Source organism: Geospiza fortis, unplaced genomic scaffold, assembly GCF_000277835.1.
Source record: "Geospiza fortis unplaced genomic scaffold, GeoFor_1.0 scaffold66, whole genome shotgun sequence".
NCBI classification, from domain to species: Eukaryota; Metazoa; Chordata; class Aves; order Passeriformes; family Thraupidae; genus Geospiza; species Geospiza fortis.
In genome coordinates this window covers 298,939-310,591 of record NW_005054312.1, presented here as the reverse complement: position 1 = coordinate 310,591, position 11,653 = coordinate 298,939, and the positions used below count along the sequence as shown (strand labels likewise).

The 11,653-nt window shown below is 40.0% G+C and overlaps 1 protein-coding gene across 2 annotated transcripts in view; it reads left to right on the top strand.

Moving 5' to 3' along the window:
• The window catches only part of CAPN3 (calpain 3), a 26,826-nt gene extending 17,606 nt beyond the window's left edge, over positions 1-9,220 (top strand). For both annotated transcript variants that reach the window (XM_031055742.1, XM_031055741.1), the window contains 8 exons: positions 2,257-2,334; positions 3,020-3,077; positions 3,672-3,736; positions 4,799-4,867; positions 5,438-5,516; positions 7,001-7,117; positions 7,580-7,638; positions 8,274-9,220. In XM_031055742.1, coding sequence (XP_030911602.1) covers positions 2,257-2,334; positions 3,020-3,077; positions 3,672-3,736; positions 4,799-4,867; positions 5,438-5,516; positions 7,001-7,117; positions 7,580-7,638; positions 8,274-8,300 — 552 coding nt within the window. In that variant the 3' untranslated portion in view covers positions 8,301-9,220. The remainder of the gene's footprint in view (positions 1-2,256; positions 2,335-3,019; positions 3,078-3,671; positions 3,737-4,798; positions 4,868-5,437; positions 5,517-7,000; positions 7,118-7,579; positions 7,639-8,273) is intronic.
• Positions 9,221-11,653: the final 2,433 nt, after the last annotated feature.

Sequence of the window (11,653 nt, the reverse complement as noted above, 5' to 3'; positions counted from 1 at the left end):
TCACCAAAGTCCTGGGTTCTATTTTTGATTCAACACAACACATTTTGGAACCTGAAAATGTAATCAGATATTTTAATCCCAAGAGAGGCTGATTGTAATTAATACTCTAGAGTAATACATTCACATCATGTAGCAGTTTTTTTCCTTGTTTTAAATGCACCAAAGCAGAGCAATTGCAAATGGATGCTTACAGCTGAGTGCTTCAAGAGTCAGTACAGATAAAGAACATATGCTTCACATAACTAACAAGCTCCTACACAAATAACTCCTTTTCTGGGTACTATTCACATTTAGTTTGTTTTCAGTGCTACTGTCCTTGAAGGGCAAGCTCATCAATTTAAGTTATGAGAATCTGGGAGGCTTATTTTGCTTAAAAACAGGGGAAGAAGCCCCAAAAAACAAAAAAAAAACAACAACAAAAAAAAAACAAACCCAAACAAACAAACAAAAAACCCAAAAACCAACTAAAACACCAAAACCAAACAAAGACACTCCAAACAAAAACAACAACAAACCAAACATATTCCATGACTGCCTTTCTGACAAGGAAAGCTAGAACCCAGAAATTGCACTATTTTGCAAAAATACTTTTGCAGCTTTTTTTAGCATGAGGAGAGCAATAACTGCAGAAAAATTCTCACCTTTTTATTTAACCCTTTCTTTTCTTTCATTTCAAGAAATGGCTTCTCTCGTCATACTTTCAAGAGCAGGAGTTGTTGCTGCATGTACTTTCCACAGAATTCTTGTAACCAAATATTTTCCTTTCCACTATTTCTTCGGTAATTTCCACTTCTCTTTTGCTCTCTTCTTCTAGCCTATCATCTTCGTTTCTGACAGAGCAAACAGCAATAAGGAGCTGACAGCAGATGAAAATTCTGGCAAAGATGGTGAAAAAACCCAAGCAGATGAGAAAAAGGTTTCTGCAGCAAGTGGCAGAGGGGGAAATAGGGCTTGGTCTGACTAGCATGAAAGGGTAGCTGAGAAGAGCACAGGAATGGGGCAAAGAGGTGTCCTGAGATACTAAACAGCTCTTCATCAAATCTTTACATGACTCTCATCTGGTTTATGTGGATCTAATGAGCATGAGCACAGAGAGACTGTCCCTTGAGTTATTTAACAACTCTATGGGAGGATATAGTTGCTTGAAAACATCTCCTAGTTGCTCTCTCACACAAAAATCCTGGTTGTGAGAGATCCCTTCCCAACATTCACCTCATCCCTGCTCAGCCCCCTGAGGCAGTACTTCTTTAGGAGGGCACACACACAAACTGCACCCAAGGGGCTGCAGAAGCTCCTGTTACAAATACACAGCTCCCTCCTGTTACAAATACACAGCTCTATTCTAGTCCTTGTTGGCCAGAGGAAAAAGGACAGGTAAACCCAGGAGCTCCAGCACCTCCCCTCTTCTTCCTTACTACCAGAGAGGAGGAAAACAGAGTAGCAAATTCAGAGTTTCTTCCTGCAGGTGGGTGAGACACAACACATCTAACAGCCAGATCCCACATCCAGGCTTGTGGCATCGGGGGGCACGGCTGGAGCATCTGCTTACAGGGAGGGTGCTGAGTGACTGCTAGAGACTGCAGGGGGTGACGTGAAAACCAATCTAAACTTTCCCCTGCATTTAGACAAAGGAAAACAAGAAATAAGCCAAGAAGTTCACTTTGTTACCTATAACTTTAATTTCCCCTTTCAGTATCAGCTTCAGAGTTCAAGGTTGCACTTTCTATGTGTCTGAGAAAGCTTCATGTTCCTCATTTTCCTCTGTCTCATATGCTATTTGTCTTCAGCAAGGGGCCCCCCACATCATAAAGAGCTCTCACATGGTCATTTATTGCCTACAGGGCAGCTGTGAGGCAGATACTGCATCCCTGCCCATGGCAGGGGGGCTTGAACAAGATAATCTTTAAGGTCCCTTTCAACCAAAACCATTCTTTGATTCTCTGATAAGCCTCTTGGGCTCCAAACTTCTCTTTGGCAATATTTTGGAACAAATATTAGAATATAACTACCAGTGGAAGTAATTATTTAGGCTCCTTCAAATAGAAGAGAGAACAATGGGATGAAGTTAAATACTTGGTAGTTTTAAGGAAGAGGATTAAAAAAACATAGGGAAAGGAGTGGGAGGACAACCTATTCCTCCAAATGCCTCCAGATTCACTAAGATGACCCCTCACACAAGGGTAAGTGAGCCATCCAGGCCCTGTCTCTTTTCCACTGGGCTCAGGATGTATCTCTTCTTTGCTTGTCTCTTTTCAGCGTTCTTCAACAAAAGCTCATGAGGAGAGTGAAGAGCAAAAACAGTTCAGGAATATTTTCCGACAGATTGCAGGGGATGTGAGTATGCAATCGATCCCTGTCTCTGCCCTCAAAGCAGCCTGGCCACAACAGCCCCTAAATCAACTATTCCATAGATTCAAAACATTGAATATGAAAATTTCCTTTGAATTTCCTCCCATCAAATTCTCTTTGTGATTTTGAGATAAGTAAAATCAAATAAGAACCCCATTAAGTATACAGCTATCCTCATATGTATGTATAAACTATTCTCACTGTGTCTTAGGGAGTCTTACTTAAATTCAGCTTTTTTTCTCCTATCTCCTACAAGATGCTGTTTTGCACAGCAAGTATAAACAAGTTAGAAATGCAGTGCCCTCTGGTATATGCTTAACAAGGGAAGTTAAAGATAAAAACAGATCAAAGAACTGCATAAATCAAGTGGCTGCATATGGGATACAGGAATTTTCTGATTTTGCTATTTTACTTATACACTGGCTTGAAATTACCAGTCATTCTTCTAGTAGTAGTTTAATGAGCACTGTATGGTAACTTCAGGTCTACCTTGTACTGAAGCCTCAGGAAAGGGCTGGACTAATGTTCACATGAAGTAGAATGCCCTCTGGTTTGAAACATGTATATGTCTTATTGAAAAGTGACCAAAGACTTTTAGCATATCCAGCCATAAAATTGTTTTTCATAAAGAATTCTGTAACTAATGATATTCTCACCACATTTCCAACAGGACATGGAGATCAATGCTGAGGAACTTAGGAATGTTCTCAATAATGTCGTAAAAAAACGTGAGTTTGAGCATGTTTTTTACTAACCCTGGACAAAGAAATCTGTGACAGAGCATAACTCCCCACCCCGAGTTTTTAAAAATTATTGATGTTTTCAAACTCAGAAATTTCCTAGTTACATTTCCATGGACAATGCATCTGAGACTTTCACAAGCTGAACTTTTCACAGAGATTATCTCTACAGGTTGTTAGTACTGATAATCTAGAAATGAGCAGATGCATTCATTGGAATTACCACTGGGACAATAATGCAATTCTCAAAGTCTGCAAATGCCCTTTAAAAAATTTCTAGTGGAGAGGCAAACCTTTCTCCCTGTTTAGCAAACTTTAACCGACAGACCCTGGAGTTCCTTAGTAATTTAGGAATTAGTTTAGAGTTTTTCAGAGTTTTTTATTGTATGTAACAAATCAAGAAAGGTAAATCTAATTCACAGGAAGTAACATTACTGAGAGTCTTTTGAGATTTCTCTACCACTCATTTCTTACTGGACAAAGGAAGTAGCTTTGGCTTTTACTTTGATTAGAGTTATACCTGAGAGGAAAATCACTTGCTGATTTGCATGATTTGTATTCACCTGGGACCATTTGTTTCAGATAAGGACCTAAGGTCAGAAGGGTTTGAATTGGAATCCTGCCGCAGCATGATTGCTTTAATGGATGTATCCTTTCCTGGTGAAAAGGGACTGCTTGAAACCACTTGAGTTCACTATTTCTCACCACCACACACACACACACACACACACACACACACACACACAACTTAGTAAGCCAGGGAAACAAAACAGCAAATTGTAGTCTGTTTTCAAATAAAAAAGCACTCCTGGTTTGGCACATCTTAATTCCAGTCATCTCAGTGTTAACATAATTGGCAGAGAAAGATGTCCCCAAAAAGAAAGCTACAGAATAAATCAGTCAGTATGATACTCTTCTTTAGGTATCAGACACTGGCCACATTAGGTACTAAAGCATGATTTTTTCATCATTATATTTAAAACAAAGTCAACATAATTATAGATCTTGCCAATAAATTTACTATATTTATCTCTTTAAGTTTGTAATGTATCACATATTCTACTGCGCTCAGCTTGCAATGCAGGCAGAACTTGTCTGGAACAAGTGCAATAAAACACACTATAAGATGCCACGTGATTACCTCCGCCATAACCACCCTAGGCTTTCCAGTTTGAGATAACACAATTTTGAGAGAATGTAAGTGCATTCAAACATAACAGAACAAAAGTGTAACTACAACCCACAGCCACAGTGGTTGGAGCCTAAACACATTTTTGAAAAGAGCTTTAGTCAACATTTTGCTTATTTCTTAATTCGTTTTAAGCAAGGCAGAAAGAGATTCACGCCAGAGTAAAGCTCAGTTGTCTTAAAAAGCATTGGGTGAGCTTCACATTTGGAGGTACTTCAGAGGATCCCACTAAAACATCCTACTCATGCACTTTTAGAACAATTCCAGAGGCAAAGCTCTGTCCTGTACCAGAAGTCTGCTTCTACACAAAGTAGCAGTAGTACTTCACACTCCTGAAGCACTATGCTATACACAATAACCAAAATGTCTACAAACATTTTGCGGCACAGGTGAATCAACTCTTTATGCTGAGGAGATCCCCAACCCAGTTTTACATTCATCCCTTTACCAGTAATTGCAGACTTAATTACTTTTATCCTAAAAGTATTGTGGGTTTTTTACCTGAATGTTTGCATCGCAGACGGATGGCTCAGGGAAGATAAACTTTGATGAATTTCGACATCTCTGGGACAAGATTAAAAGCTGGCAGGTATTGCTGGTATCTTCACAGCTCCTCTTCACAGCTTCTGCAGTGCAAGTGTTCTACAGAAAAACTAAAACTCTCCACATATGTTCCATCAAGAAGAAAAGCTAAAAAATAATTGTGAATTACCTTCAAAAATGAAAAGTAATGTCTCTCCTCATCCTACTTCACAGCCTAAGCAAATAGCCTGAATATCCCATGTACAGCCTTCCCCCATGAGAGTAGCACAGAGGCATACAAATTGAAGGAGGAGAATGATGGGAACTAGAATCAGGCCTCAATAATAGCTTAATTAGGGCAATCAAGAGGGAGGATTACCAGCATAAACTCAAGTCAAACAAGGAGAGTCTCAAGGGGAGAGTTTTTTTGCTTCCCAGAAATTGGATCTAAATTATTTTACTTTGCAACTGAGAGGAACTCTGTGCTAACAACCCAGAGTGCCCAGCAACAGCAATATAAGGCACATGGCAAAGCCTCCAAGTGCCTGAGGCACATGCGCCATATCCACTCAGTGAGTGCATTCAAAAGCAGTACAAGTTTTTATTACTGTTTTCTGTGGTTTTTTTCTTTTTCCAGAAAATTTTCAAGCGCTATGACACAGATCATTCAGGAACCATTAACAGCTACGAGATGCGCAACGCAGTCAATGATGCAGGTACTGTCCCTTGTGCAGTGCCCACAGCTGAAGAAACTTGGTTTTGTTTTGGTGCATCACAGGGTGAGATCACTGAACACTGTGCTGCCTTTTAAAGACAGATCATAGAGAAATTAGAAAATATTTTTCCCCCAACAGAGCTTCTCAAATATCCAAATGGCAAACCTTGTATGTCTTGCCAGCCAAGTAGATCTCTTCAGCTCCTCTTAATGCAATGCTTTAAAGAGTGATGCTTTGTTGTCTTAAGGATGTCCTACTCAGGGTCCTGCTATTCAGGGAGACCAGGGAGTGCTGAAGACATTTACTCTCATTTAAGCTCTGGATTCTATACATTTGTCTAAGTAAAAACAAAGAACAGTGGAAAACCTTCAAACTAAGTGTGCAGGCCCTGAAACCAGGATGGAGCAGGTCTATGTCCAAGTGTGCATTACAGGCAATTGGGTAGGCATTTCTCAAGTCATGTTAATGTTTCTTTCATGCTCAGTCTCTTCTATCTGTACAATGATAAGAAAGTATTTTTGCAAAACTTGCAGTTAATGAAATTCATTCTGATAAGAGGGACTTTGGACTTTTCCTGCTTGTCTCAGATACACCAGTATGCTTCTTCCCCTGGGGAGCAGGCCTCCCCCCACAAAAAGTCTCTAAGGGAGTGAGACAACCACTTTGATCAGAAAATCTGTAGTATCACTATAAAACTAGTTGGGATGATTTCAGTGACACCTTGTTTTTAGTAGTATTTTGACAGGTCAAGGAACAGAAACAAATGGCTACCTTGTACTTTACAAAACCTCAGTGATTCTGGAGTCCTTTGCTAAAGACAAAACTACACCTGGATTTGGACTCCTGCTGTGGTAGAAATATGGGTCATTTTTATTTTCCAGGTTTCTGTTCTCACCAGGGAAGTTGTCACTGTAAAAAGAGAAAATACTTTAATAACTCCTGCCCTGACTTTAGAACTGAGAACATTTCAGAGCCTTACAGCACATAAGCTGTGCATGACCTTGCATTTAGCCAACAAACAGCTGTACCCAAACCATGACAGACCTTTTCAAGGCACAGCACAGGCTGCAGCATTTCAGTCCTACCACACCAAGAAGTTGCCTCCTTGTCTATTTTCTGACCACTGCTTAATTGTGTTTTTATAGCAACTTCCTCTTGCATTTCTGTCCCCAGTTTTAGCTGATTTGCTTTCAGCAGGCCCAGCTGAGCCATCAGGCCTTCTGGGGCTGCAGCTCTCCTCTTCACGCTTACAGCCTGAGGTAACTCACGTGCTAAGGGCCCTCTCACAGCATTGCTCCTGGTTTGGGAAGGCAGATGGACACAGTGAAGCTCCTTACAGCTTTACTTGATTTTGTTTAGCAGTTGCAGCAGGACGCTCCAGCCTGAGCCTCATCTGGGCTGGGGGAGCGCCTGTGGCCCACCCCTCATGGAGCAGCGCCTTCCCCACCCGAGGCCCAGCTGTGCCCATTTTTGCTTCCCTGCAGGGTTTCGGCTGAACAACCAGCTCTACGACATCATCACCATGCGCTATGCCGACAAGAACATGAACATTGATTTTGACAGCTTCATCTGCTGCTTCGTGCGCCTGGACGCCATGTTCCGTGAGTGGCTGCCCTGGTCCCACGGCACTGCCTCCCCTCCTGCCCCCACACACAGCCCTGGATCCATGGAACTGACTGGGTTGAAAAGGACCTCAAGGATGATGTGGTTCCAACTCCCCTGCTGTGGGCAGGGACACCCTGCACTGGACCAGATTGCTCAGAGCCCCATCATACAGCAAAGTTTGTTCACAGCACTACTGCCTCTATGTAGGGTGTTAATTATTACAGACATGTGCTTAGGGAATCTAAGATGGCAAGTTGTCTCACACAAACACAGAAGAAACCACTGTGTTTCTCCTTGAACTGACTAAGGAAAAACACAGCAGAAAGTGACCCCACAAGTGAAGACCTGTGCTAGCTGGCATTTCACAATGGCAGCACTATTTGATTTCCTGTCTGGGAATCATCTTCACTCACACAGTAACATAATCTACTCCCCATATTTTTGTTTCCTTACTTTAGGGGCATTCCACGCCTTTGACAAAGATGGAGATGGCATCATTAAGCTCAATGTCTTGGAGGTAAACTGCTTTATGAGAGTATGTCTAACACAATGTCACAATACTTAATTTTAATTGTATTAATCATTGCACATGTTTTCAAGGGAGAACTCTATGAATAGAAAAATTGCCACGCAATTGGTAAGAAACCCCAAAACCTCCTAAAATTTTGCTACCAATTTTACATGGAAAACATCCATGATCTGCTAATAACAGTTGCTCTGTAAGACTCCAGTTGGTCCTGAAGGGCATGGCTGCAGTCTCTTCATATCATCTTTAAAGTCCATCAAAAAATTTTGAGATTTTTTTTTAATGAGGCAATTAAGATCAAACAAAGTGATATGGTATTAAATGATAATGGGGTTTAGCATAGTTCTTTACCTTTAAAAAAATCTTGTTAAGAAGAATTAGAAAGTTTCAACTTCATGTCCTCTGTTAGGGAGGACATTAAAAATACCCTTAAAAACACCATTAAAAACACCCTTCACTTTTTGCAAGGGAAGGAGAAATAGGAGCACGAGACTCAAGAAAATTCCCCACTGCCACTCCATGCTAAGTGACAGCAAGCAGCTGCCTTCCAGCCAGAGATGGTGGTGTATTCACACAATTTGTGGGAGGACACCAATAACTCATCCATCCTTTAACTCTTCTTTCAGTGGCTGCAGCTCACGCTCTATGCGTAACGCCAGAGCCAGTGGCCACCTCCATCAAGATCACACTGAAGATTCCAAGGACTAGCACCATTCATCCCAAGGGCAATTCCTAATAATGTCATTCACTCCTCAAGATGAACAGCACATGGGAAGAAGCCCTTGGAAAGAGACAACCACACTGTAGTGGACAGCCCAGTACGCATATTTCGAAACTACTTTTATAGCATCCTGACATTTTTCCTTTGGGCAACAAGGATTAATTTATTGATGACTGAATTAAGCTTTCTCTGCATGGTGAAGACATGGAGAATACAAAATTGTTCTGCTTGTGCTGACAACTGGAAAGGTCTTCCCTCAAGTGAGGTGAAACTGGGACTGTATCTAACTGTGAAAGTCAAAGGTGTTTACTGCCACCTTGTAATTGGTCATTAACTCTTTGTCCTGCTCTTGGTATTATCCTTTCATCTCTTTGTAATGTTTACTGAATAATTCACATGAGATTGTGCTAATTGCATTAATATTATGCAACCCAATGACTCAAGTTACAGATTTGGCTGTGCAGGTTGGATCTCTGCTATGTAGAAATGGGAGAGTAGGGCACAACAGACTGCAATACCCAAGTACAGCTTGATCTAATGCCTCAGCAGAAGTACCAGAACTGAGCAATTGGCTCTCAGTATTAGTACTTATCCTGATTACAAATGTGGACATTGTAAATGTTTTTCATTGTAACTGCATTCCCCATAATATTGAGAAACTTATTTGTCATTTGAGGCAGACAACCTCTTATACATACAAATTTATATATCTACACACAAATATTTCCCCTACTGCACGTCCTAGTTCCCAACAGTAGCATGGATTTCTTTATTGCAAGAGGTGACTTGTAGGAGAATCTATGTCAGCATGACCACTTTAGGAATACTATTCCAATGGGCAAGTACAATTAGTTTAATGGAATAAAAAATAAAATCAACTGGATTTTGGCCTAGGCTTTTTGGTCTTATTCTGAAAGAACAGATGAAGATGAAATATTGAGCACTCTTCCCTCATTCTCCTGAATATAGAGCAGCTTTTGGAGTTTATGGCAAGTGTGAAATTAGCTTAATATCTCAAATATTTGCCCATTTACTCCTTGAATACATTAAAAAAGAAAAAAGAAAAAGAGAGGTTCCCTTGCTACCAGCTTAAAGGATAACAGGTACAATATAAAAAATGGAAGGGCAAACAAAACATGCAATAAAGACCAGACTTTGTCAGGAGAACCTTTTACTTAGTTGTCTAGTGGCAAAAGGTAGCAAAGCAATCCACTAATGTAAAGTAAAAATTCAAAAACAAATTCTAGCATCCACTGAAAGTGGATGTATAGTGAGTAGTATATTTAACTGAAAGGTCACTAAGAAGCAGAAAATCTTTTGACTATAAAGTTCTTAGTGTTGTCTTGCACTGTAACTTTGAGAGAGGAAGAAAATCCGATAATTTATCTTAAGAAAAGTTATTCTCCTTCTTAATTCAACTGTTTTTTAACCCAAATAAATTTTAGGATGACTGGAACACCTGGAGCCCTGGCTTCCAGCCATGCCTTACCTCCACAAAGCTATTATTTTCCATACAAGTAGTGCAGAGATGCTCTTGGTTGGGATCTTCAGAGACAAAACAAAATCTATCAGTCAAAATATCAAAATCAGGATTTTTAGTTGGCAACTCAAAACCAGTCCTTACAGTTCTGATGAGTGAACTACCAACAAATTCTAGAGAACTTCCCTTGCAATGGGCCATGAAGCAAGACAGGCAGCGCATCAGCTTGGAGGTATCAGTTGGGTGGACAGTTTCATTTCTTTGCCAAACGACTGGGTCTGAGGTTTTCTGCACACCTGTAACATTCCTGCCAGTGCTGGAGCTTCAAAGTGGCCTGTCTGACTTTATCCAGCATTCACAGAACAGGAAAAAATCCAGAACAAAGTCAAGTTCTACCAAATCCTATGAAAATCATTCTATTTAAAACGAAGGAGAAACAGACAAACCGTAACAATATAAAGAAGTTTATTTTTTTAAAATTTCTTCTTTTGCCATGTAAAGTTTCATTATTACACTCACAGCTTTGTACCAAAGTGAGAGAAGAAAACAATGATCAGTCTGTGCACATGTTCTACACAGCTTAAATTACTAAATATTCAATCAAGTTATTTTATTCCACTTCCATTCTTTCAAAAGACTGTTTAACATTACAGCAAAATGAAATATGAGAAGCTGGCAGGCACACAGAATATATACCTACACAGTTTGCTCCTTGATGATTAATAATTTTACAAACAGTAGCTGAAACCATTTCCTTATCCTTCCTCATATATTCTGCAACTCTGGACAACTTAGACTGCTTGAATTATAGTACCATACAAACCTGAAAATGAAGATTCACCTGTACCTGTGTTTTAATTCAGCTTAAGGGAAAAGTATTTTTCCAACAAAAACATTTCCCCTACCATTTCTTGCAGTTTGCAGTTATCATTTACCTTGATCCAGCTGATTGTACTGTTTGAAAATGTGCATTAAGAACTGCACTACTTCAAACACTCCATACAGCCAAGCTCCTGCTATTTCGCAGAAGCCAGCTTATGTGCTGATAATATGTTTAAAGTCTGTAATTTACATGTAAGTGACACAATGTAAGCAGAAGCCTGGATATTTAATGCATCTTTGTACCAAGAGATGCAGAAGTTTTCCCTCCATCCCCCTCCACATACAGAAGCAGCAGCAGCAGCATTAGGCCAGAGTGTTTTGCACTGCCAGAAATCTGTTATTTTTCTCTGAAATTTGAAGAAGAAAGGAGAAACTAATCTAGACCAATCCCAAAAGGGCTGCCATATGTAATTAGCCATACAGCAAGTCCAGAACTTGTTTTTAAACACCTGACTAATAAAAAAATCCACAGCTAACCACAAAATAAATCCTCACTCTACTCTTCCACTCACAACTTTTTACTTACATAAAAAACCAAACCAAAATCAAAAATAAATAAGTCTTGAAAGTGGCTTCAGATGTGCAGTACTGCTTTTCATGCAAATATTACTGTGTTAAATGTCACAAACAGCCCACCTTCCCAAAGTTACTACATTCTTCAACTAGAAGTATATCAGGAGTCAAAACCCTAAGTTGCAAGACCATAGACGATCTTTAATGAATACCAACAAACAAACATTAGTTTGGCATCTGCAACTGCCTCCAGAAGAAGGCCAGTTGTGAAATCTGCACCAAATTCCAGCTGAACAAATAGGAAAGCTCTCCACAGAACTCCAGAGAAGCCGGGGGATTTCCACAACTGCACAACTTCATAGCAATTCCTTTTAAGATATCCTCATGACAAAACAGTACAGCATTTTTCT